Source organism: Takifugu flavidus, chromosome 14, assembly GCF_003711565.1.
Source record: "Takifugu flavidus isolate HTHZ2018 chromosome 14, ASM371156v2, whole genome shotgun sequence".
NCBI classification, from domain to species: domain Eukaryota; kingdom Metazoa; phylum Chordata; class Actinopteri; order Tetraodontiformes; family Tetraodontidae; genus Takifugu; species Takifugu flavidus.
In genome coordinates, this window is record NC_079533.1 from 14,481,705 (window position 1) to 14,508,680 (window position 26,976).

The following is a 26,976-nucleotide window of genomic DNA, read 5'->3' on the forward strand; positions in this document are numbered from 1 at the left end:
TATCAGGCCTCGTGCATAGCAGGAGTCCCTTTAGAACACGTGTCAAACGCCGGGTTTTCTGTCCTACCAGGCTGGAAATGCATTCAGTGGGATAGAAAACCTGGCAGGATCGTGGCCCTCGGGGACTGAGTTTGACATGCCTGCTTTAGAACTTGGATAAGGACTTGTGTACTTGGCCGTGATTGGCCATCATACCGGGAACCAGTCGTCTCCCAGCAGAGGGTTCTGGTTTATGTGACTAAAGATTAAGCTCGGCAGGAAAAGCAGCACGTGCGGCCGTTTCCTTCCTTGCTCTCCTCTTATCTTCACTCTTCTCCCAGATTATCTGCTGTGACTGTAACAATAGTCTGACCCACATCTGCAGCTCTGACCTTTGTTATTGGCGTCAATCATTGACCTGCTTCATTCAAACATCCACGTCCTACTTTACATTTGCTCCCTCAGCCAGCATAAAGACATGACTTTCATGTCTTCGTTAGCCCTTAAGGAGTGTTGTTGCCTTGCCAAAGAAACGTAAGGAGGTTAATATTTCCTCCGTAAAAGAACACATTTTCTTTACAACAACTTTTTTTGCCACGTTAACGAGGATTTGGGGAACAATGATCTGGATTGAGTTTAACAAAAATACAGAATGAGTCACGTTAACCTGAGGTAAAAAATCCTGATATTGTGTTCCACACAGACTGGTGGTGGAACTTTGCCCAACTATTCAAGGTCACGCAGACACTGGATTGATGTTTTTGCTCCCATGTGCTCAGTGGGCACGAAGAAACAAACACATTTAGGCTCTTTAAAAGATTCACACAACATCATGTGGTCAATTATTATTGCAATGCACCCAACAATTGCACAATGTTACAACTCTCCAAAAGCTAGCTAACATTCTTTAAATGACAGCGACAGATACAGCAAAAAAATTAAAAACAGTGAAATAGAGGGCGATAATTCTTCAGAGCCAAGCTCACATTTAAGTTAGCCCTGTTTTGCTATGTTTTGGGTAGCGAAATGGCATCAATGAGAAGCCTGTAATCCAAACCACATTGATCCAAACTGTGGTTGGCACAAAATTAGAAGCTTAAAAAAGAATTAGTTAAGGCATGCAAGAGGGCATCATTTTTTTTCCTTTTGCATATCACAGTTATTAAAAAACAAACAGCCTACACAACGGTCCACTAAATAGGGCCACTGTCCAAAGATTTACAACGAAGGCAAGGGACATTCTTTAAAGATTGTGCGTCGAGAGCGAACATTGCAGATGCGGTTGATGCAGTTGTTGAAGCAAAACATTTCCCATCAGCATCGTCCACGAGCTTGACCGAGAAGAACTGAGAACATCGATTCAAGAGATTCACATGCCAAAAATGTGCTTAGAACACTGTCCTTTTTCAAAAAAGTTAATTTAAAGTTATACAACATAAACATGAACACTGCAGTTTGAGATACGTAGGTGAGGTGACCTGTGACACAGGTAGCTCCACGGTTGGCCCTAGTCTATTACAGAAGAGTTATTTTTTAAAGTATGAGGATTTCCTATAGTGGAAGCATTTAGCTGAGAAATGAGCCCTCAGCTTCATTCTGCTCTCAACGTTGATGCCTGTTTAATATAGAATAAACCTTTTGAAAAACATAAACCTTTCTATATTATCACAGACAAAAGACGGTGCCGTTTCTTCCAAAGATCTGTTTCAGTTCCCTCACACTCCCTCAAACCTTTGAATACGACCTGTTTGGCTCTGCTGGCTCCTCCCACCAAACGTAATCCACAGAAGCTGAAACCAGTGAACCTACAGTTGGTCCAAAGTCTGAGTCATTGACAGGAGGCGAACTGCCTGAGTCAGAGTCCACAGATGAGCTTCATGCATTGTTCCGTCCTCCTCCTCATCCACAGGGAGCGAGATGAGAAGACACGTGTGACGTAAGATGAGCCAAAACACGAGAAGCTGCCTTTTCTAAAATGAGCCGAGGTGACGTCGCTAAGTGGGACTGAAGAGCAAAACGAGGAGGCAGCGAGACCTTCCTGACTCAGAATCCTGTCACGTCCTCTGCACTCCTTCCTGCGTTCCTCTTCATCTCCTCCACTTCTGCTTGAAACGAGATGGTCTTTTAAAAAAGGGAGGAACCTATGGAAGAACTCTTCCTTTGAGCCCCCCCACAGCCGTGGGATCAGATGAGTTGGAGCAGTAGATCCTGGAAGGTGTCCAGGCCCTGGTGGGAGTTTCTAGCGGATCCATCGGAACCCAGCTGGGCTGCCAATAGAAACAGTTTCCTGTCGTCAGCGAGGGAGCCTAGGGACAAGGCTTCCTGCAGCTCTGACATCCCCAAGGCGTCGGACTTATCCTGCGAGGAGTGCACGACCTGTTAACCTCAATCATCTCGCTGTTCCAGTGACCATAATTACAGAGCTCCATGGAGCTGAGGGCAGAGCTTAGTAACAGCTTACATGACTAAAGTAATTAGCCAACTAAGCTACCAAGAAGGATAGAGTTCATGCCAACACCTTGGAACCACATTTTCCAACTAAAGAGAGTTCTAGAACGTATCTGTGCAGCACAGTTTGCTAGCATTAAGCAGATATCGTGCTTTGACAGGAGTGGATTCTCAACCTCCCACACGATTGTTTCAGCTCCGGCTAGTAGCATCCAGAGCCGTCCGCCTCTTTTCTTTCTTTGCGCTGTCACGTTGTTCCCAACACGCGCATTCTGCTGGGAACGTGCTGATCACACAGCGAACGCCGGAGCGGAGAACAAAGCAGTGGTGGGTGAGAGCTGCTATCACTGGCGCCATTCAAACTCGGCTCCGCCTACTGGATGCTCATTTTTATTATCTGACATGTATTGAAGAATTGTTCTAAATCCTGTTTGGAAATATTTACATTTCACAGTCTTCATCGCTGGATTATTCACATTTGATTACATTTTGGAAGGGAGTCCATGAAAAATATTAGGTTTTAAACAGCTTTTTTCGCATTCTCGCGTTTACCTGCTTGTTTCCCAGGACCACCACGGGCAGCTGAGGCTCCACCCTCAGCAGACGGTGCAGCTCGGCTTTAGCCAATGGCAAGCGGCTCCGGTCTGAGGAGTCCACCACGTACACCAAGATGTGTGTCCTTTTTAGGTAGTCCGACCAGTATGGCCGCAGGTCCTCCCCTCCACCAACTACAAGAAAGGATTAAAGAATAACAACACATGAAAACAAGTCCCAGTACGGAGCCCTGTGGAACCCCACATTTGAAGGGTGACGACTCATCTTCACATACAGTCCTGATGGATCCATCGTGTTTTCAGCTGTTGCGCTACTGACATACAGTATTGTTTCGGAAATGTTGTAAATCAAGAGTTTGTAACTTTCTGGGCACGAGCCGTTACGCGAGATCATTTCCTGAATGATGCGGAAAAATGCGGGTAGACAGTTAGAAACCATGCTTTTGTGTGACTGCTGATTAGAATCTGGAGGCCTCAACGCACCTTGCTCTGATGGTTAAAGGATGAAAATCGGTTCTTCGCAGCTGTTGATGTTCCTGTCTGGAACAACTCGGCCGCAGATGTGAAGCAGAGTGACCAAACTCGTTTATTCTGGAAAGGACAGGCTAACTCTGCTGCCCGGAGAAATCCTTTGGATTCATTTCTAACCTTGTGCCTGCGAACGCGACACATTATTGATGATCACCAGCGGCGTCCGGTTGTTGCACGTGCACCGGAGCGTTACGCTTCAGGTCATCAACGCGTCTGACTTCAGCGCAGCGAGAATTCATTATTTGTGGACCTGACGGAGGTGGTTGCTAGGCAACAAGGCAGTGATGCGTCTTCGGCTGACATGATGTGGCGGCGGTAAGTACCTGCTTACCTGATGAGGTGCAGATGGTGGATCTGACACCCGAGGGGCTCAGCAGGAAGCTCCCTCCCTCTCTCTCACTCTCACTCACACACACACACACCACACACACACACACACGCATACATACATACACCCCTGAATGACAAATGGCATGAATGAGCAACCTGTGACGCCTTTTAGACAACTATTTTATTCATATGCTTCTAATTCGAGTTATCCAATGACTCATCACAGCCTGTTCAAGCTTTTATATTCAACAAATTTTAAGTAATTCATGTTAAGTCCAGCATTGGTGAGCTGAACAGGCACAAACTGCAGACCAGACCCCCCCCCGTCCATTATAAAAAAGTGCAAAAATGTTGATCACCGTTTGTCGCAGCGCTAAATTTAAAGCTATTTTAGCTACTGCAGCGATCACATTTGCTGATGCCAGAGACTGATATCCACAAGAATGCATAAATAATGGCACAAACAGCAGCTCTTTAAAAGCGGGCGGGATAGAGCCTGAGGGCAGAAAAGGTTATTTAAATCCAGCTGAACGCTAACGGAACACGTTGCACTTAAAACGTCTCACTGCTCAGAACTAACTCTGATGGATCTGACTCTCTATGTAAAGTGCCCCCGTCAGGCCCTGTGTGTTAGGCTGCTCCTGACGGGAACTGTCGCCATGGCTCTGCGTCAATGTCTTGAAGACAAAATGCGCTGACAAGCACGGATGTTCTGAAAGTCCTTCTGCCAGAGTTGGGAGAGGAACCCAACTCTGGACTCGGATGGTGGATAAAGTGTGTTTAGTGTGAGCACAGCAGCCTTACTCTCCAGGAAGTCCAGCTGACAGGCCGGGACGTTGAGGCTCATGAAGTTGAAGCCACGGGTGGGTCGGCAGCGTCCTCTCTTAGCTGCCGACTCGCCGGCGTTCAAACCCTGCAGCATGCTGCTCTTGCCGGCTCCGTCCAGGCCGAGGACCAGGACCTGCCGCTTCCCACGGTCCTCCTCCTCCTGTGGTGACACAGATAAACGCTGAACACATGCTGCATTGGACCTGCTGGACAAACACTGGTGGATCCGCAGGTTGTACTCCAGGAGAAGAGCCTGGGCGGCGCTCTGCTGACGCTGCCGAGGTCCTCCTCACGCGGTGCTCAACAGCACTCCAGCACAATGGATGGGTGGAAAGACAAGTGCGTTAACTAGCCTGGGGTGCTAAATGGCAGATATAATTCACTTTTAGAAGTTGTGGGTTTGAATGTCTCCACCTGTCGCTGTTGCATTCGCACAAATAGAGGGTAAATATCCACTTTTTCTGCTTTTCTCTATCTTTTATCACAGCCTTTGTGGCTCTGGAGAGCTGAAGGTGGAGTGTTGGGAGTCTTGGGCTCCTAGGATGAAAACATTTAAGTCTGGTCTGCAGCTAGCTGCCCACAATTTTATCCACTAAAGACGGGCTGAGCCAGATGAAACGGGATAAGCTTATTACCGCCCGCCACTGATGGTATCTAGGAAACGAGATTAAAGACATGCAAATGTGCTTTATTGAAAGCTCTACGCAGCAGCCGAAGATCTGCGAGACTCTAAACATCTACGATAAAAGGTCCATGCCAACTCTGTCCAGCAGAGTCCAGCTTTTCCATCCTTTAAAAGTTGAATCCAAAATTATACATCAGCTCAACAAAGTTATCTGGAACCGGACACCCCCCCCCCCTCCTTTTTTTTTTTTTTTACCATTACAAAGACATCAAATCAAACTTTCCTTAGGAAAAATGAAAGGGCAGATTAAGCTGTTACTTGGCTCACTGCACCACTCCAAATCCACTAGAGACCGGGTGGAGGACAAAGTGATCCGTCACTGGGGGGGCGGCTTGAAGGAGCTAAACCGTCGCTCGATAAAAAAGCAGATATGGGGTGGGTAGAAGAGTGGTAGAAAAGGACCAAAAGTCCATTCACTATCACCTTAATGTCCCATCAAAGACTGAAGAACTTGCATTTCAGTAGGGTTTAGAAAAAAAAACTTGCCCTTGAGTTGAATATTAAATCAACATTAAAAATGTGCCCACGGGTCTGTAGAAAACCTCAGAGAGGTGCAGCTGATTCAGAACTCATCTAAATTTCAAAAGGGCTTGAGAACCAGCTCAGATCTGCTGCTTCCAGAAGCACCCTGAGATGCTTAGATCAGCTTAGAACAGTTCTCCCTTCCTCAGAGTCAGAGATAAACCTGGAGAGGAAAGTTCTGTTTTCATGCTTTGTTTATCTGGAGCAAACTCAGAGAGCACCTGTCACCTCTTAGAGAAATCCAGGATTAATCCTTTGTATTATCATCATTATTATCATCTCCCATTATTGTGGAAGTGAAATCAAACATGCGTCTCATTGATTCTATAAATTTAGATGTAATGATAATAAACTAGCAATAACCATACATTCGACGCATAAGTAACAAAACAGCGGAAGTAACTTTTATTCAAACAGCCCCTATAAAGACCCATTCATTCTATTATTTGTTGACGTCTGCTCCGTCTTACCTCTTTGATGGTGCAGTATTCCGCCTGCGGTGACCATATTCTCCGCTTATAGAAGAAGTTGAGGGCGATGAAGAGCGCGGAGCCCAGAGCAGCCACGGCGGCGGTCAGGGCGACGGAGATGTGCCGGAGGAGAACCATAAATGTGGGGAGAGCAGTGCTCGGCGCCCGAACCAAAGAACCGTGGACTGGTGCTTCTTGGAGGCTACGGATGAGAGTGACGGCCGCTTCCTTCTTCGCCTTCTGCCTCTCGATCGCACCACGTGTGACCCAGCTGTCTCCGCGTGTTTTTGTTTCGAGAGACGTTCACTTGATGCTCGTAAATAGCCCATGTCCACGTCACAGCGCGTAAAACGCTTACCTGACAGTTACGAACAAAGGTTAATTTAGCTTGCGTTAATAAGTAGGAGAATATCCATACCACTACAGATGGATTGTTATATATACAATATATACAAGGGTATATAGATTTCTTATTTAATTTAACGTTTTCTTCTTTTACCGCTTACTGAACACGGATAATATTTTTAATACTGCCAAGAGGACAGTAGGTATCTTTCCCATAGTACATGAATGCATCATAAAAAGCAGCTGAATTTATGACACGTTTATGTATTCACACGTGAGTGAGAGGATTGATCTATATGCATCATAATGATAACACACCTATCTGCTGTTCTTGGTAACACCTAGACAAAGTGGTCTGTCTGCAGTTTTCAGTTTGAATGGAACTACTGAAGTCTGAATTGCCATCATTTACTACTTTGAAACTGGAAGAGTCATTTCAAATGTGGGCACCTGGTAGTGTATTTGCTGCATATGCGTGGGTTCAAACCTAATTTTAAATAGCACATTGACTCGAGTAGTTTTATACATTTTACAAAATCGTCTTAGACTGTTTTAGACAGCTAATGTTTACCTCATGGCATTTAACCGATAATTTAATATACGTGTAGCGTATGTAAAATAAAAATCATTATCACACCTATCATTTATCATAATAACATTATTAGGTATTTTGTAGTTCAGATTTTTGACCTACAGAGGTCACTGTGCTCTTAAAAAGAAAGCTTGAAGGATGGCCGGTCTACTCAAATATGATCTATAAATTACCGAAACAAGACTAAACAAACGTATCGGTATGGTCACAATTTTTGTCAATAAAATGATGTAAATGCATACAATAACACGGATGAATATTCTTGTGAAACCTACTTTATATAACCGGAAGTCGTACATTGTTAGTCAATTGCGCTTTTATTTTGAAGTCCCATCCCGGAAGTCTCTGTCAGAGTCCGTCCTGACAACAACTTCACTGGCCGAAGTCATCGACACTGGGGAAGCGTATGGAGCGTCGCCGCCGTCGCTTTCGTCCTATCAGTATTCTAAGGGAAAACCGGCACATTAACAAACACGTTTTCCGGGAATTTACGGGAATTTAACGCCTGTGGATAAAGTCTTTTTCCACCTTTCCTGGCGGTGTTGAGACTTCGTTAACCCCCGAGGCTGGAGGTTAGCATCGGCTCCTGCTGCTAAACATGGTGGCCTGTGGACAGGAGGGAGAACCGAGTACATTTTTAGATTTTGAAGAGGCTTTTTACAGCCAGTTTGTTCGGTCGATGCTGTGAAACACCGATGCTTTTGCCTTTACGGCCCTCCTGCTTAGTCTTTTGGGGTTTGTGGACTCCGACGTGAGGCTGCTCGCTGGCTTGCCCTGAACACCGCCTGTGCTCCGCGGACCGTGGATAATCCCACTTTACTTCCAAACTTGTCACCGAGACGCCTTAAACTTTTCACCAGACCGCGAAAAGTTGTAAAACACGTCAATACGTTTGTAGGGAAACCTGTAATAGCCACAGTTTGGTGAACTGCTTCAAATCTAGCGGCTAACTGGCTCTATTTGGTCTCCTGATAGATCCCCTCTCAGCAGCTCCCCTTTGAATTTAGACTCCTAGTTAATCTGTGGATTATTGTGGATTATTATTATGGCCTAATCCAGCCTGCATCACTCGGGAGTTATTCTCTTCTTTTGCACTATTGCCGCCGCTGCTGATGGTGAGGATGAGAGAGGAGAGCTTCCCTTCGGTATGATTCTGATCACAGCGCAGGTGGTTACATGGAGACTGGGCTGACATGCCAAGGAAGGAGTTGCCACTACCTGAGGGTTGGGAGGAAGCCAGAGACTTTGATGGAAAAGTCTATTACATTGACCACATTAACCAGTGCACCAGCTGGATCGACCCCAGAGACAGGTAGGACCGTGTCTCCGTCTCATGTGTTCGCAGAAGCTGTGTGACCCTTTGACCTCGTGCAGGAGTCCCCCTTCGGAGACCCCGAGTTAATGGTTTTTAGGTGGTTGAGAACGATGAGAAAGGAGAGCAAAGAACCCAGTTATTTACTGCTGATGTGTTAGGAAAGGTAAGACGTGATGGAGGGAGACTGACGCCTGCCCGAGGTGTTGCCACTTCAAAACCCTCCTGCCTCTAAGGTGCTGCAGTGTGTTGCCATGGAGATGAATATGTCGTTCAAATATGAAGGGATGGATGCTGGGATGCAAATGTATCAGCTGACAGTAAAACCTAATGCTTTTTTTTTTTACACGGCACAGAACATTCCAAATCTGTAAGAGTACGGCAATAATTCAGAAAAACTATAGCGACGCCATGGCAACAGCAGGTTTATTTTTAATCTCACACTTTACAGTTTGATTGGGAACATCCTAATTTTCCTGGTGCGATCAGCATCGACAGGTCCCAGCTGAAATCCCATAATGAGACGTCTCATCGAGGCACATTTTAATCATTTGTTTCACAATATTAGTTGGTATTTATCATAGTGATGAGTGTTTAAATAGCCTTCTGCTGTCTGACAGGCTTGTTTGTACAGTACATAAACACTGGGGGGGCAGAGTTTCATCTCTTATTTAAGACCCCTCGGACTTTGACACTAAATCCCTTTAATGGCTTATGTCTGGAATTCTGGAGGCTTAAAGGTTTTCTTTTCTTCATGTTGTGATGTTCTTTTCTCTGTAATTTAGGTTGATTTCCTCAGGTTTCTGTCCACGGATGCTGACTGTTAAAGAACTTTACACTAATACTGTCATTAGCAGCAGGTATCTGATGTCCTCCAATGAAATTACCCCCCCCCCCCCCATCCCCCAAAGACTGTTGAGGTTTCACTGATGATCAGAAGTCATTCTTGGTCAGTTCATTGGTAACCTCGTGTAGCGCCGCTGGCTTTGGTGCTACACACAGTTAGATAAGGAAATGGCGCCGCTTTGCATGTTGGCAGGTTGGTCAAGCAGTAGGAAACGTTGGGTTAACACACACAGGACGGGTCACTGGTCCATCACAGGACACCGTTTAATACCAGTTAATCTCCAGTCAACTCATTTAAGGGAAGGAGCTAAATGTGGGTAAATGCCTGTTACTTAGCTCCACTCATCAGAACATAGCGGGAGCCTTCACTGGGAGCTCATTGGTATAGAGCCTCACCTTTGGTACCAGAAGTTAAGCTGCTGAAGGGCAGATTCAGGTCCTTTAATCAAGCTTATTGCAGGTTATAGTTTTCAGTCTGAAGTCGCAGCTGCACACATTCTTGAATCGGCTGGAGGAGCGGGCAGACTCACAGACCCAAACCTGATTCATCTGAAATCCCTTTCACCACTTGCCAAGGTGCACGGGGTCAAAGTGCAGCTTGAGGCCCCACGAACTGTTGACTTGGCTCTGGAAGAGGGGCCTTCACTTACACCCACACACAGTTTCCTTTAATTCATAACCAACAACGCTTTAACTCTATGATGTGGATCCCAGCTCACCACAGATCTGAAGGGTTTGATTCACCAGTGTGCCCAGTTTAACCCTCACTGGTGCCAAAACCTCCAGAACACCACGCGCACAAACAGGATGGAACATCTTTATTCTGGCTCCTAAAGGAGGAGGAGGCCCGTGTTCACATGCCAGCTGATACAGTACATTTATTCTGGTTTGAATTCTCTTTTGGACAGTTTTAAAAAAGTTCCTGCCATTTTAAAAGGTGACCTGGGGATGTTTTGTGCTCCTGTGATCCGTCCGGAGCGACTGAACTCATTTTGCTGCCTGTGCAAGTCTGTCTGAGCTGCCCTCGCCGTGATGCGTCCAGTGCTGTCAGGAATGTGATCTGTCTGATGAAGGCGCCGCTGCGGAGGCCAGCGTGCACAATCGCTCGCTGCTGTTTCAGTCTTGCCTCGTCAGGGAACCACAAACATCTTGTTATTTCGTCAGACGATCATAAGGGCTTCAACTGCCTCGTGCACCTCGAGCGGCTGGGAAACGTGGTTGCAAGCCTCATAGCTTCTCTGGGAATTTACACAGCGCTCCGTGAGTCACGGCTCAGGCGTGCAGCCCGCCTCCCTGCGTGTTTGCACTCCGCCGCACGCTTTGCCAGTTTGCATTAGGCCGTCACCGTCCTGGCTGTTTACCTCGGTGTACTTGGTGTGCTGTGGTCTGCTTTACATCAGGTTTATAGAATAGAATGTAGGAAACCAACGTCTTACTGACATCACAATGTCACTCCATTGTTTTGTAACCATACCATTTAAAGGTGAGGCTCTTGTGTCATGTGACGGTGACAACGTACACATTCCTCAGGGGTTCGATTACATAACCTGCCCGGACAAAATGGAGGCACGCGTCATGTGATTCATCCTCAATATCCTCCCATGAGTTGAAAATTGAGACAATAAACCATCCATTTGTTAGCTTTACGCTCTGGTTGTGTCATTCTGACCTTGAGTATCGGCCTTATTGTGGAATCTGGAAGTAGCAGTTTGTCCACCCAATAATAATCATACGTCTGCTACCTGTTGCTATTATCTGTGAGGATGATCTTCGTCACTGCATCCCCCCTCCCTAAGCTGTGACGCTGACTGCTGTTTCTCCAACTGGAGGTTTCTTTTCACAAACTTGCTCTTACAGCTTGTTTTTCAGTATGTAAATCACAGATTATGGCTCTCCTCATCAATGCAGACGTTAGCCTAGCTCCCCCCTATCTGCTGATGGGAGGATGGTGGGTGAGACCGGCGGAATTGAATAATGGGATGTGTTTTTCCCGAGCCAGCCAACCAGACGGCTCATCGGTTGGCAGCAGCATCCCGGTCTTACTGAGCTAAATTTAGAGCAGAGCTGAGGGGGTCTTCTCTCTTGGGCCCCTTTTCATTATTCACCAGCTGAAAAAGGACCCGCTTCAGAATCGCCGCGCTGTTTATTTCCCAGCTCAGTCACGAAACCCAGCGGAGGGGAGAACCAGGACCCAGCGTCTTTGCATCTTCACATCAGGCGTGTTTGGAGAGCATGTTTCCGAGCACTGTCAAGGCCTGTGTCTCCCCTCCTGCAGCAGTCTGGACGCTGAAAACATGTCCGCCACTTTCTCCCAGACAGACAGTTGCCCCAGAAACCTCCAGGGATGCATCAGCACTGCTTGTGGAATGCTATGGGCCGGTTTCCTCCTATTGTGGCGGCGCACATGGGCTCCCCCCGCTCCCCTTATCATTCTTCTTTTCTCCCTTCAGAGGTGAATAGAGGACTCAGTGAAACAACCAGACTAGCCCCCTCACCCCCCGGTCCCCTCCTCACACACTCACCAACTAAAAGAGACAAAACGAGGCGAGCTGGGTAAAAAGCTGCATGTTGGTCAAATCTTTGCACCTGTTTGCAATATTTACCAACGATTTACGGTCTGATTTTGTGGGGTTTCTTTTTTCCTCAGACGTCCAGAAAAGCGTCATGTATTGATGATTTTATACACATGGGAGTTATTATTTAATATTTCCTCTTGAAATCACACCGATGCCAAGTTGTTGTCCTCCGTCATTATTCCATCATCTGAATGAGCCCTGAGCAGCAGCTGTTTGTTATCCGGTCATTGTTTTGTGTCAACAGCTGAAGCTGATTTTACACAGACTTTGCGCAGACACTGCTGAAGACCTGTTCCTTGATTATCATCGTGCTCCGTTACTCTTTCCAGGCAGACGAAGCCTCTGACGTTTGCCGACTGTATTGGAGATGAACTTCCTGTCGGCTGGGAGGAGGCGTACGACCCTGCTGTGGGAGCGTACTATGTGGACCACAACACCAGTGAGTTTAATTGTTATTATACATTAAATGTATCAAATCCTGAAAACCAGACAGTGATCTTTGACATGTGACGCGTCCCAGGGCACAATGACGATTGCACGTCAGGTTGGACTTCTTTCTTTGCATCAGAAATCGAAATAAGGCACTTGAAATTTGTTTTAAATATAGAAACATTCTATTATTTGGGATTAAAAGGTTAAATAACTAGAAACTGCACCTGCCAAGCATCTGAGCTGTGTTACTTGAACTTTGCTCGGCTTTTGTATTGTCGCTACCTGAAACGTGACCGGAGACTCTGACACAGGATGTCATGGTTCCCATCTTCCCCCTCAGAGCGCACCCAGCTGGAGGACCCGCGCGCCCAGTGGCAGCGGGAGCAGGAGTGCATGCTGCGGGACTACCTGTCTGTGGTCCACGATGCCCTCAGCGCTCAGAGAGAAATCTACCTGGTGAAGGAGCAACGTCTCCGCCTGGCGCAGGAGGAGTACCGGCAGCTCAACGATGCCTGGAGGGACAAGTCTACATCTCAGACCAGCTGTGGGTACCAGGGAGAGACTGGCTAGAGCCTGATTTAACATGACTCGGGGATTATATCAGAAGTACAATGAGACAGAGCACAGAAGAAGGTGTAGCAGACGATCTTTGACACTTCCTTTTTGATGTTGTGGTCCCACAGTGAACTCCAGATCATCCTCATCCAGCAAGTATGACCCCGACATCCTGAAAGCTGAAATAGCCACGGCCAAAAGTCGGGTAAGTCCGTCCAGGCTTTCAACAGAGACGGACAGTTTGACTGACCCGTTCCCAAAACAACCACCCATCGTGGGCTATCACAGTACATTCACCATATCCTTGCTTTTGTTTAGGTGAATAAGTTAAAGCGGGACCTGGCCTGTATGAAGCAGGAGCTGCAGTACAAGGAACAAGGATTCGAGACCCTCAAAAAGTGAGTTTGATCTAGACAGTGAAGCAGTTTTCCCTCCACTTGTAACAAACTGACACTTTGTTCCTCCTCTAACTTTCACGTCAAAAGGTTTATTTAGTGTTTATTCAGGGGTTGGATCCACGAGCTTCATGCTCTAAATAGTTTGTAATTTCGTAATTTTTGCATGTTCATCCCAGAGAAGGAATCCTGATCCCTGACATTCCCAGGGCAGACAAAAGCTGGATGTTAATTGGTTCAGGCGGGTTTGTTGGCCTCTGAAAGGGCCTCGCAGCCCCAACCCTGCACGGCTCTTATCTGTCATAAGTCTTATCTGTGACACCATCACTCAGGCATCCCAGGAATATTGTTTTATTGTGAAGATGAAGGACACCTGCGTTCTTTCAATTGTTGCTTACGTTGGAATTTGCCCTGTCAACAAGCCCGCGTAGGAGCTTTGAACGTGTTGGTGAAATGCGTGGAAGTTAAACGGCAATTATCACTTAGTTAAGTTACTTATCATATCAGACACAGGAATGGGATTATCGCACATTCCCTGGGGTCATTAAATGCACCATGGAGCAGCAGAAGAATGTGAGGTTAAACAGAAAAATGGACCAGCGAAGGCATCGGTTGGAAGTCTCGTATCGAGACACATGGGAACTCTCTGGTGGGACACCGTGAACTTGGATAGGAATGTCCAGCGTGTTTGTCTTGCCTCACGCAGCACAGTGAGAGTGTCAGGAGGATTAAAGAGTAGCTGAGGCAGAGCGGTTGGACGGCATTCCTCCGTGACTTTCCTCTCCTGTTACAGTCATCAGACTGCACTCAACAACCAAACATTGTTTGCTGGAATACGAATAGGCTTACGCTGGAATGCTGCTGAACCCTCGGCTCCTGAGAAGATTAAAAAATCCCTCCTCTGAATTATTTTGAAAAGTGAGAAGAGCTTGTTTGTGCTGTTTAGATTCTGGTATTTTTTTTTCATATGTAGTGAAGGGAATTGGAACAAAATAAGAGCCTGACTAAACAAATGCCAACAGCATTAACTATAATTGTTCAGTTAGGATTTAGACTCGGAAAAAAGAGTAGAATTCAGAAAATGACCTGTAAAATAAAAGGAAAAAATAAGACCGATCTCGTCACCAACCTATATTTTCTCATCAAAATATAGGTTGGTGAAGTCAGAGGTCATTCATGAAGAGAGCAGACATTCATTCAAACGGGTTTGTTTTTCATACTTAAAAGGTTCATAACATTGTTTCCACTTAGCATGTTTGAGAAGGGCTTAGACAGGATTACTTGTTCTCTCTGCCTATTACAGACAAACACCTCTCTCTCTCTCTCTCTCTCTCTCTGTAACACACATACATACTTCCTCATTCCCCCCGTACCTTGTTTTCTCCCTGTCTGAGGCGAAACCCCCCTCACTGGCTGAAGAATGTGGCAGGACCTGTTAATGAAATGCATGCATGACTGGGTGATGATGGCGTCCACACTGCTGCACAAAAACAAGAAGTCTTCTGTGTTATAAATGTGTTATAGCTTGAGAAAAATCTATTTTGTCCTTTCTGCTTGTGTCCTGTGCCTGATGTTCTCTTCATGTGTGGGTTTGAATCCCATCCCCGCCTTGTCATCAGGCTGTCATTTTGTCGCGCTGCTTATTATAATATTCAACAAGTCGCTGCTTTAATCATATTAAAATAAGTGTTGTAAAGTTTGTCCAGCTCTACCAGTTCCCAGTGTAAACATTATAAAAATACAATGTTAATTACTTCATGGAAGGTCTGATCTTAATTCCATGTTGGGGAAACAACAGAACTGTTTCTAAAGTGCCCTTTTTCCTGGTCTCTCCGCTCTGATCTCCAGGATCGACCAGAAGGTCTCCAACAGCCCGTATGGCTACAAGCTGCAGGAGGCACAGGCCATCCTCTCTGAGGTCCGCTCCATCCGAGACGCCATCAGCTCTGGTGAGAAGGAGAAACAGGAACTCATGCAGGTAATAAATTCACGTTTTTCTCCTCTGTTTGGATGGATTTTGAGTGTGTGCTGGTAGAGTTTTGTCTATTTTAATCTTTCTTCTCGTCACATTGTCACATCCTCCTTTAGGGAGAGAATAATTCAATTAAATTGTGGGTAAAACTGAGCCCAGACTGATCTGAGATTGTGCTCCATATTACATCAGCTCCGTCGACTCTCCGCCCATCTGCATGTGACAGCTCGTCCAGAGTGTCCCTCCTCATGTGAGGCTGTGATTGCTGCTAAATAGATGCACAGTGACGAGGAGTAATTATTCATCACTTCAAAACAGAAGCGAGGGGAGAAGCTCACTGTAATAGTCTAAGACTAAATCCACTCAAGTCAGATGACTGGTTTTAGTGTCAGACTGAGGACCTGAATCACTTTCAGATGTGAGATTTCTGACTTGCAGTTACAGAAATAATAATGACATATATGTCACAAGCTTGGCTGCCAATTCAGCCCATTTTACTGCCCAACCAAAGAGATTCAGACCATCTTGCGCTGCCCCAGATTCTCTCCCCAGGTTGTTTTTTTATTCCTGTAATTTGCAGCTGCTCTGTTTCTCATTTGTCCAGAAACTGGCCGTGCTGAAGGATGGTTTCCAGCTGGATTCGGGCTCTCAGCAGGAGCTGTGGGGCAGCAGCCCCTCCCTGGCCAACTCTGAGATGTCCATTCCTCGCCTCTACTCAGACGCCGGCTCCCAGACTGACATCCCTGCTGAGGTGAGTCCAGGATGAGCGTTTGTCTGTAAGAGATTTCAGTTGCTGAGCTGCAAGAGCGGAACTTTAATGTTGCGTTTGTGTTCAGTTCATGACCAGCAGCAACCGACTGGCCGAGAAAGTCCGTCTGAGTCTGAAGTACGAGGAGGCCAAGAGAAGGTGTTTTGCTTAATACTCACGTGTGTGATTTGTGATCGGTGTGAATGACCTCACCGCTACGCGTTTGTGCTCAGGATCGCCAACATCGAAGTACAGATCGCCAAGCTGGACAGCGAGGCGTGGCCCGGCCTGCTGGATCCGGAGCGAGACCGCCTCATCCTGATCAATGAGAAGGAGGAGCTGCTGAAGGAGCTGCAGTACGTCAGCCCTCGCCAACGGCTGGAGCCCAACGACGCTGAGAAGCTGGAGACTGAGAAGAAACGCTTGGAGAGAGACCTGCAGGCTGCCAGAGACAACCAGAGCAAAGCACTGACGGAGAGGTGGGACAACAAACACAAATCTGTGATGCTATGAAAAGTCTGTAGCCAGAATAATCCACCTAGAATCGTAACTGGAAGGAAACATGATGAAGAGAATGCCTCGGTGGCGGTTTGAGGAGGTTTCTTCATTCAGATCATGAGACAGAAGCTCTTTGTCTCCACATGTGAAGGTCACGACAGGTGATGACAGACGAGTGAAACCACAAGCGTCATCTTGGCGTCTGCTGAGAAGACCTTTACACACATCACATCTTTAGCTCCATCCTATATATGTCGCATTTTCTTTCAGTGTTTAACCGCTTTCATTAAAGACCGCAACCCCCCCCCCCGACCCTCTCCTCCATAACAGGACTCCTGTTGTTCACTGTGCAGCTCAGACTCAACCTGAACTGTCTGTCTTTGTGTTCTTGAAACCTGAGTGCGCAGAGCAAAAAAACTCAACCTTAACACACACACCACACACACACACACCAAAACAGGCATACCACATTCTCCAGCCCCTTACCGTAATTCCAACCACCCTAAACCTCTGCCCTGAACCGGGTGCTAAACTAAACCCTAATCACAAGTCTTAAACAGCCAAAATGTCCGCACTTCCCAAAAATGTCCTCAGTTTGATAGTAGAATGCCTGTGTTGGTACTCAACACATAGCATGGACAAGTTCCTAAATTTAGCTAAAATCAGATCAGATCCACTAGTGTTTATTCTGTTGCAGCAATGTTGTCAGATCTTTGGGATGCAGGATGATGTTGGTCGTTGTGTGAAACTATCAGGATTTCTTTGACACTCAGAGGCCCAAAACAGTCCTTAAAAACATATAAAGTCGATCAACACTCCCTTAAATGACCTGCAGCTTGAATAAGACTCAAAGAGTTGCTTTTAAACCAACGCTTCCTGAGAAGTTCCAGAGGATGTTTCAGGTTACAGATTGGTTAAGAGGATGATTCAGGCCCTGGAGTCATACTTTGTCATTGTGTGGTGGAGATGACAGGAAACGATTGAATACACACATCATCAGCCTTCTGTAACGTGACCAAAGGCTTGTCCCCCTCTTTGGCTTGTTTCTATTCACACAATCGTTCCCAGTAACTGCTGTTAATGGGCTGGTCTCCTCCTGACCAAGCTGATACAGACAGACACCATCAGTGTCACCTCAGCACTTGCACATCCTCTTTTTTTGGGATGGCAGTTGCGATTTGGCCTGGAGAATCCGTAAAAACGGTAACCTTTACTCAAATCCAAGAAAGGGCAACACAACTTTCTTAAAATGTCATTTCAGGCTGCGGCTTCACTGCAAGAGGAACAAACTGGTTAGAGAGCTGGAGGAGACGGTTCGGCTGGCCTCGTCCCTGCACACTCAGCTCAAAAGGTCGGTCGCTTATTTCGGGTGATCTCATCCTCAAGAAATTGGGCAGAGAGGGTTGCTCGGAGATGAGCCGCAGACCGCGTTCTCCTTGTTTTCCGCTGACTCGGCTGGCCTCTTTGTACAGTCATCTTTTGAGGAAGATGAAATTCTTCAAAACTGAGGAAACTTGTGAGGCCACAGCTGGTTTTAAGGATGTAAGAACACAGAATAAAAGTTTGGATTCCGCCATGTTCTGGAGTTCACATTTCCATAGTAATGGTCTTACTGTCAGCTTTATTTAACTGGTGGTAGTGGGTCCAACTGGTCCCTTTTGTAGTTTTTAGTTTGGAGCCTCAGAGATGTTACAACTCCTTTCTTCCACGTGTCTCCTGCAGCCTGTCGGCCAGCACTCTGTCCTGCTCGTCTGGCAGCAGTCGAGGCTCTCTGACTTCCAGCCGCGGCTCGTTGGCCACCACCTCCAGTCCTGGGATCCACCTCCTCACTCAGCTTCACTGACCTCTATCTGGAGCAGCCAGACCTGTCTGACCCAGATTTCCAGAACAAGTTGGACTGTCTCCTGCAGGAGGGTGGTCCGGGAGTTTACCGCCCCCCCAGCTCCATCACAACTATACATGAACACGAAGTGGTGGCGGGATGCGGGGGGAAGGACGCGGCCAGGCTGGAGGACAAAACTGTCCGACCTGGAGGAGACGCCGAGTGCTCAGCTGTGGGGAGCAGAGGAGTAGCTGGAGGCATGGAGTCATCCAGGACCCAGGCGCTCAGACTGTCGGAGACCCCTCAGTCAATGAACTCCTTATCTCCACGTTCGTCGCTCTCCTCGCTTTCTCCTCCCTGCTCGCCACTGGTCACAGACACTAGTTTCCTGTCTGGGGAGACGTTCACTTGCCAGACAGAACCCAGTGGCCTGGGCCTGGACCTGGAGCTCCACAGCAGGCTGGCAGAACTGGAGCTGAGTCTGGACTCTAAGGAGCAGCTGCAGGATGAGCACAGAGGCCAGATGGGCCTGGAAGACAAGCAGAATCACAAGAACTCACTTGGGGAGGAGGGCAAAGGTAAACACAAGAGAGGCATTGTTAATTGTCTCCCTCATCTGAATTAAACTGAAGCAGAACATCAGAAGTTCTCATTCTGCTCCTCAGTATGAGAAGAAATTGAATACTGTTTGTTGAAACCTGAGTAATGAAGGGAGATCAGGATGGTATCAGAGTACATACGCTCTGTCGTGTGTGTGCGCGTGTGTGTGTGTGTGTGTGTGTGCGTGTGTGTGTGTGTGTGAGAGAGAGAGAGACTGACTGACGTGTGACCACGCTCATTTTTCGCTCTGTGATTCAGAGTCGGCCCCCCAGCTGCGTGGGACAGCAGCGGGACCAAGGAAGGTCGGCGTGACCTCAGCCGTGTCGGACGAATCGGTGGCCGGCGACAGTGGTGTTTATGAGCCTTCGGAGCGAAAGTAGGAGCTTTTTTTTCTTTTTTCCTCCCCCCCTAAAATTTGGGTTGGATGTTTCGCAACGACACGTTAATATTCAGACGTCTAAGTAATGCGTTTGTATGGAAAAGTTTGATTATGATGAGGTGTTTGCATCTCCGTCAGGCCGGGCCTCCCTGCAGAGCTCCTCTTGGGCCCCTATGAGGGGCGCTTAGCAACAGGATGTCCTCAGGTGCAGCTCGGCTTTCGACACGAGTCCAGAGAGCAACGCTTCACAATCTACATTATGCAGCTGTCCAACTGCAGCGCCCTCTCCCTGCCGGCTGACCAGAAGCTGTAATTACTGTTTCCTCACCCTCATTTTTTCTCCTCTACCCCTACATCTTCTCACTCTGTATCCCTCAGTTCTTTCCCCTCTCTTTCCCTCCCATTTTCTTGCTTATCTCTCATTTTCCTTCCTCACTATTTTGAATGCGACGCCTCCTGTGACACCAGCCTATCAGCAGCGGTCTCCTTGTCTACAGGTATGTGCGTGTGGTGGTGCTGCCATGTGTTGAGGCCACTCGCTGCTTGTTCCGGACACGCGGGTTTCCTCCTCAGGATGTAGTGGAATTCGACGAGGTCTTCGGCATGCAAATCTCCCACAGTGCACTGCGGCAGAAGACACTGAGGGTTGATGTCTGCCACACCAGCAAGTCGGGCCACGAAGAATGTCTGGTTAGTGGTGAATGCTTGACAGGGGTTAACCTCTGGTATACTCGGGGTCCAAAGTTAATTTGAGCCGCTGCTCTGACTTTATTATTGTTGCTTGTTGCTATGCGACAGCTGTGTTTTCGTGGAATTTGTTTAAAATATTTAGTTATTAATTATGTGTGAAGAAGTAGATTTGTTTTTTTTTTAAGTGAGTGCTGGATGTTTGTTACCGTAATCTCTAAAGGAATGAAAAGCTTAAATCATTAACCAGATAGATTTTTACTCCACTATAAAGTCTCCTCTGAGGTTATAAAACTAACACATGAGCCTAAAAAGCCCTTTCTGGCTACTTTATTTAGAGGTTTATCGTTGCTTCTGCTGACCGGTTAAAGTTGAGATCCATTTTCTTCGTCCTGCTCTCCAGACTGGAGCCCAGATCAGCCTTGCAGACATCAGCTGCTCTGAAGAGCGACGCACCAAATGGTACAACCTGCTGAGCTACGCCTACATGCCCGACATCAGCAACAAGGACACAGACAGACGAGCATCTGACGGCTCAGACGCGGTACTGACACACTTCAGGAGAGACAGAGATCCAATCAGGCTGAGCAGTCATGCCTCTCTAAAGATGCAACGGCCCAAAACTGAAAGATTATTTATGATTGACAGAACAATAATCCTCGATTGGCTAAGAGGAATTTTACTGAAGGCATAAGTCCATGTTGGAAATGAGTGTTTCTGTTGTGCTTCAGATTGCTGAGATTTTCAGAGTGGGAGCCACTGAGGACAGTGAGTGGTCAGTGAAGCCTTTCTCTTTTTTAAAATGTCCTCCCATTGTCTGCCACGTCTATAAAATGTTGAGTTCAACGCTGCTGGTCTGCAGGCACGGCGACCCACTGCCATCTGAAGTCTTTGATCATGATGAAGGAGCCCGGGAAGAGCAAGCGGGGGATTTAGAGGAAGGGGAAGATTTGTACCCTGTAAGCAGCCAATGGGGGGCTAAGCATGAAGAGAAGGTTAACAAAGCGTCTCCGTTGGCAGCAATCACAGAAAAGGTTATTCTGACCTTCTATGGTCCTCTTAGAATCTTTTTTTTTTTTTTAGGTTTGAGTCCACATCTTATTTTACAACCTTCTCTCTCTCCAGGTCAACAAGGAGACGAGCATGGTCAGCTCGTTGCCGTCGCAGCGCTGCTCGGTAGTTCGACCCAAAGAGCGCCGTCCGGACGTCCGCCAGCAGAACCCGTTCATGAGGGGAAACACCATCATCCGCTCCAAGACGTTCTCCCCCGGCCCTCAGAGCCAGTACATCTGCAGGGTAACAGAAGCTCGCTGACGCTGACCTCAGCACTACAGAACCAACAGTTTGGTTTAAAACGCGGTCTTTGCAGATAAACCGCAGTGACAGCGACAGCTCGACTCTCTCCAAGAAGTCTCCGTTTGTCAGAAATGCCTCAGAGAGGCGCAGCATGCGCATGAAGAAGGTAGGGACCGCCCCAACGCACACACCTTCTCTGTTCCTGAATACAGAATATTTATGGTTTGTATCCCAGCATGCTTTGCTGCCTGATCTCCACCTGCATCTGCTTCATATCCGCTCTCATTTCCTTGCTTTTGTCTAATTGGACGGTCCGGAGAATCTGTCATCTCCTCACTGCAGAGAGACAGTTTTCAATTTTTAAACCAGGCAGTGAAAAGACTCTTAATAATTAACAACTGTCTAAATGTTTAATGTAGCTGTGCCATTTGTCCCCTTCTCTTCCGCCCAGCTGGGGCTCCACTCGAGCAAACATCAGTAATTTAGCCCATCAAATGGGTTGAAGATCACAATAAATGTTCATAAATTCAGACATTGAAGTCTGATCGTTACATTTTCTGGCTCCCTCCTTTAGCCTCCTGTGCCGGTCAGGGGTCTGGACAGCCTCTTGCGGACGTCTTTGGACCTGGAACTTGACCTACAGGTGTCTCGGACGCGGCAGGCCCGGTTGGACCAGGAGCTGCATGTGCTGCGGGAGCTGAAGACCCAGTTGGAGAAGGCGAGGCAGCAGGGCCAGAGAGAGCTGCCAGCCTGGGTCCGAGAAGACGAACGGTTCCGGCTCCTCCTCAAGCAGGCTGAGAAACAAGTGAGTGGATTTTCTGCGGTGTAAGTACATGAGAGCGCGGAGGCGGCCGGGTTAGGATCGGATCACATTTGAATACTTCTTGCTCAGACTCATGAGGAGCAGCTGCAGGAGAAGCGTGTGGAAAAGATGCTGAGGGCAGCAGCCAAGGACGTCCACAAGATCAGAGGCCAGAGCCGCAAAGAGGTCCCCGAGGTCCAGACCTTCAGGTGAGACAAGGGGCTTCAGCAGCATTGTTCCTCTAAATGCTTGTTTGATAGCATTGTGTTGCTCCAGACCTCACCTGGTTCCTCCTGCTGGTGTGTTTTCAGAGAGAAGATGGCCTTCTTCACACGAGCAAAGACCAGCATCCCCAACCTGCCGGCTGACGACGTGTAGAGAAGCATTTCAAAGTGTTCCCCCTCAGTCTTACCCTGCTCTGCCCCACACAAATGAAGTACATAACTGGTGAAGAATTTTAAATGATTTTAATAAGTCTAGTAGGAAAAAACACTCTAAACAGTGCAAGAAGATGAAGAAACAAACTTTTAAAGAGCTCGGCATTTCTAACGTGCATAGTTTATGTTTGTCAGTTAGCGATAGCACTGCTAGAGCTTTTTTTTTATTAGTTCTCTCTCTTCCACTGTCTTTGTTTCTGTTACTAACAGGCTGTTTATAGGCTCTTAGGTGTTTAAAATCACTCAAGCACAAAAATCAAACTGCTGCACACATGCCTACAAAGACTTTTGTATTAAAATGTATATGACAGCACATATCAGTACAGAAAGGTACTAAAGTAAAGCTACAAAGAAATCGGATGGATATTTAGTCAAATCTTCATGTATTTTTCTAGACCCTTTACATGTAAAACAGCCTAAATGAAGCTTGTTTCATTTTGTACGACATTGACAGCACAGATTTACACAGGTTTCATCAGCAAAACTGGAGAAAATCACACTAAATTTCTCAGCTCTTCACCCCTGGGTCCCACTCTGACCTAAAAACCCTCTTTACCAGCGTAGAAACAGCCCCGACTCTCAGGTAGTTGATCAGATAGTCTGCACTTTAAAAACTCGAGGTAAAAGTTTAAGAACTACCAGCGTTGATGTAGGCTTGGCCGACTTTTGCATCATGCTGGAATGATCTGATTGTAGAGACACACAAAGATTGTTAACATACAAAAGTGAAGATGACTGAAACTTGATTTTATTACTGGAAAAACTCCTAAGCCCCGCCCCCTTTACAACGCCTCAAAATGCTGGCCAATAGGAATGTAGCAGCACTGAACTTGTGATTTGATTGGCTGGGAAAAGAAACAACCAAATTGCTCACCCGTCAACCTTTTTTTCCTGCCTGATAACGGCAAATTCTTCATTTGAGCTGAATTCCTCCTTTTAGTTTTTTTTTTTTTTTATAGTTTCTAATGGGTTTAAACTGGAAATTCTGGATGTGTAACTGGCCTCAACTGGATGTTGCCTTGGTGTCCCAGCAAAATGGAGCCTTCCTGAGCTCCAAACTGCACCAATCAGTGTTTTTATACTGGCGTTTTATGTCTTTATGTAGGTTGTTAGCATCTGTAGGTTTTCCTCTCGAGCAAAAATCTAAAAATCCCTTTTTTCATCTCTAAAGAAGAACTCAGATCATCTGTTACAAAACAAACATTCCTTATAAAACTTTAATGTTTTGATCTATGGTGGGTCATGCCCAATGTCTGGTTTTGTTTCCATGGAAACAGTACTTCAGTGGCTGAACTCAACGCGTCAGTCTAAAGAACCTTTGATCATTGTAGCTTTTTGTGTTGATTGTTGCAGCATGTGGTATGAACTAACTTTGGTGAGGTGCGGAAGAAACCGGAAGTCAGTTTTTCTGTATCGTTTCTGGAAAATGAACCAGTCAGCACTGGAATAAATTATCAGCCTGTCAGAGGTGACAGCGATGTTTGTGTGGCATCTTGCTGGAACACTAGGTTAAACTAATGTTTTCTATCATGTTACCCTTCTCACAGCAGCGCAACTTTCATTCCGGATGTTTCCCTGTTTTAATGTTTGGAAACGGCCAGTTGAGCTGGACTTGTATCATTACTGTGTTTTAAGTGTTGCCTTTGATGCCTGTGTGTTAAAACAAACACAGGATGCTGATTTTGACCACTTCCTGTCACCCCAAAGTCCATAAAATGGAAACAAACCTCTTTTCTTGTTATCTTAACTAAAAATAAGCAATATCCAACATTATATCAATAGAAGTTATTACAATGGAACAGTGATGGTTTTATGGAGGCTGCGAGTCCAATGAGAAGTAAATGTTTGATTCTGCTCAGTCTGATCAATCCAACGCACGATCGATACCAAAGACCTGACCAACAGAAACTGAGGCTGCCACCCTCTTTAAGATACGATCTCAGATAAGACTAAAAACAAAATCTTTGTAGAATAAATTTACCACCATCGAGACGTTCACCTATGGTACTGTGGAACGCCACCAGGGGGCACTCGAGAATCAGTGCTTTTATTTTGATAGGTGCCCACAAGTACAACTACAGAAATGTTCCCAAGAGTCTGGATTCCTGTTAATATGATAATTCTATTTTAAATAAATATCTAGTGCCATTTCCAGCTCATTTTCATAGTTCTAGTTCATATGTTTTCTTCTTTTGTGATGGCAGAATCTTGACTTTAGGACATTTCTCTCACAAAATTGGTCCAGCTATGTCTGGAAAAAAGTTCCGCTGCCACAAATCCAAAATATAAGGAAAACCACGGTCAGATGGAGGGGTGGTGTTAAATGTAGCGGAAAATCTGAAGTTAGCCTCATCTGAGAAGAGCTGGGATGTAGGAAAAATCAGCATTTGTGGCTGGAATAAAGAGGGATTTAAAACGTACCGGTGATGTTTGTTCAGACCTCTAAAATCATTCGCAACAAACATTTGCATGAATGAACTTAAGAACCTAAAATGCTGTCAGTCAAATCATTCTGACTCATCAGGAGTAATTCTCATCTCTCATTTTATTGTTTCCTGATGATATGCTGTTTGTGTTACGACTGGTGATGACTGCGAGGAGCATTACAGCGTATATTTATTGCACTTTGTGATTTGGGTGTTGCTTTTTTTTTTTTTTCCTGATTCTTTTATTTTCTTCTGATCACGAGTTCTGAAAAGCTGTGAATTTTATTCTCAGACACTGTACTGTCTACCAGAGTTGTAAATATTTCACCAGCACAGAAAAGAACCAAACGATATGTTTTGTAGTTTCACAAATAAAAAAATTTCTTCTATTTTGATGATTTGTGGAAGTTTTTTGTTGCAGCAAAAAAGAAAATTTGTTTTTTTTTTGCTCATCTTGATTTTGTCATCTTAAACGTGCCAAACATAGTTTTTGGACCACATTTCTTAAAAATGATGTCTTTTCCTCATAATTATGAGCAACACAAGTGTTTCTTTTTTATTCTGAAAGACCTATTTTTATTTTTTAAGCGTCACTATAGCTAGCTATCCCGCTATTATAGAAACACGCAATCAGAAATTACATGGCATGCATGTGCATATTGGCTGATTACATGTCAAGAAGATATGTTTAATTGTCTTATTATAGTTTTCTATTTCAATAATGCTTCATTTTTGATCATTCCAAGTTATTCGAACACGTGTAGTTCCGTCTGATACCTAATGGGGCGCTGTGCGTCCATTGCCATAGTTTTACGATCAGCACACGAAGAAGACGTTCGTCCCAATGCCGGAAGCGCAGTAAAAAGTGGAACTTCTCTCCGGAGTTGGCTGTATTTTGTTGTCAACTACGCAACATCAAACCCCCCAAAAGATTTCAAAGATGGGAGACCTGATCAGAGAGTACAACGAGCTGCTCCAGCAGCAGGTAAAACACCGATCTAGACAGATTTGGCACCGAACGAACTTGGATTCTGAAGTTTTTGTTTACAAATAGAAATATCCGACTAAGCAGATGTTAAGCAATACAAACCCTGTTTTTTTTTTTAAACAAAACATATAAGTTTGCCTATATAGTTTTTGTGAATTCCCTCGTCTTGGTGGTTCTTGTGTAGTTCTAATAATTGTTTCATTATAGATTTTCAGTTTCATTCTGATCCACAGGAAATCAGGGGTGCGGTCAGCGTTTTTCCTTTGCGCCCCTTCCAGTTGACCATGATTTTATAATTATGTATATTGCGAAATTCTGTATTTTGAAATAAAATTCTATGCTGCAACAAAATAAACATTTTGTTACAGTCAGTTAGTTTTAGGCACAGGTTCTTAACCCCACCCCAAAGACAATCATGTTTCTTCATTTCTTTAGAATATTTGTCTTTGTGTTGTTTTTTAATGTATGAGATTGTCTTGTTTTCAGGAGCTGAAGATCCAGACTGTTTCCGCAGAGATCGAGGCCTTAAAAAACTCTCAGAACCCGAGTTCCTCTGTACGTTTGGAGGAAGTGATGGAGGAATGTTCCAGGCTGAAGTATCGCGTTAACATTCTGACCAGGGTGAGTGACGCCCTTCAGGGTAAAACACGTGATTTCTTCATGTCTGACAATCTGTGAATCCTCAGGCGCTGCACAGGGAGCAAACTCGATGTGGTGACTCTGTGGTCAACTAACAGCTCCAGGACATTTGTCCCTCAGGACGACTCTTCCCCAACTGTCTATCAACCACAGTTGTAATTGTGTCACCAGAAAATGACCAAAAAGTATTTTTTCAGTTACAGAAATTAAACAGATGTCTTCTATTTTGATGCTCTTTTGTGATGATTTTGTTGCATTACTATTGTACAGCATGTTTATTTC

General features: G+C 45.8%; 2 protein-coding genes across 2 annotated transcripts; one reads left to right on the plus strand and one right to left on the minus strand.

The window, feature by feature from the left end:
• Nucleotides 1-809: 809 nt before the first annotated feature.
• On the minus strand, nucleotides 810-6,645 carry arl10 (ADP-ribosylation factor-like 10). The gene is made up of 4 exons (XM_057054409.1): nucleotides 6,348-6,645; nucleotides 4,647-4,830; nucleotides 2,980-3,155; nucleotides 810-2,337 (listed from the first exon to the last, which is right to left on the minus strand). The coding sequence occupies exons 1-4, from the start codon at nucleotides 6,483-6,485 to the stop codon at nucleotides 2,164-2,166; spliced, it is 672 nt and encodes a 223-aa protein (XP_056910389.1). The 5' UTR covers nucleotides 6,486-6,645; the 3' UTR covers nucleotides 810-2,163.
• A 990-nt stretch (nucleotides 6,646-7,635) lies between these two features.
• wwc1 (WW and C2 domain containing 1) lies at nucleotides 7,636-26,918 on the plus strand. The gene is given in 25 exon segments (XM_057054395.1): nucleotides 7,636-8,596; nucleotides 12,348-12,457; nucleotides 12,791-12,994; nucleotides 13,134-13,210; nucleotides 13,324-13,403; nucleotides 15,249-15,378; nucleotides 15,977-16,123; nucleotides 16,209-16,279; nucleotides 16,354-16,599; nucleotides 17,880-17,969; nucleotides 18,341-18,428; nucleotides 18,430-19,018; nucleotides 19,299-19,416; nucleotides 19,558-19,728; nucleotides 19,917-20,109; nucleotides 20,510-20,650; nucleotides 20,838-20,881; nucleotides 20,969-21,140; nucleotides 21,232-21,402; nucleotides 21,476-21,568; nucleotides 21,977-22,207; nucleotides 22,295-22,413; nucleotides 22,516-26,052; nucleotides 26,542-26,676; nucleotides 26,742-26,918. Coding segments are annotated over 23 exon segments (3,471 nt in total). The 5' UTR covers nucleotides 7,636-8,477; the 3' UTR covers nucleotides 22,583-26,052; nucleotides 26,542-26,676; nucleotides 26,742-26,918.
• The last annotated feature ends 58 nt before the right edge of the window (nucleotides 26,919-26,976 follow it).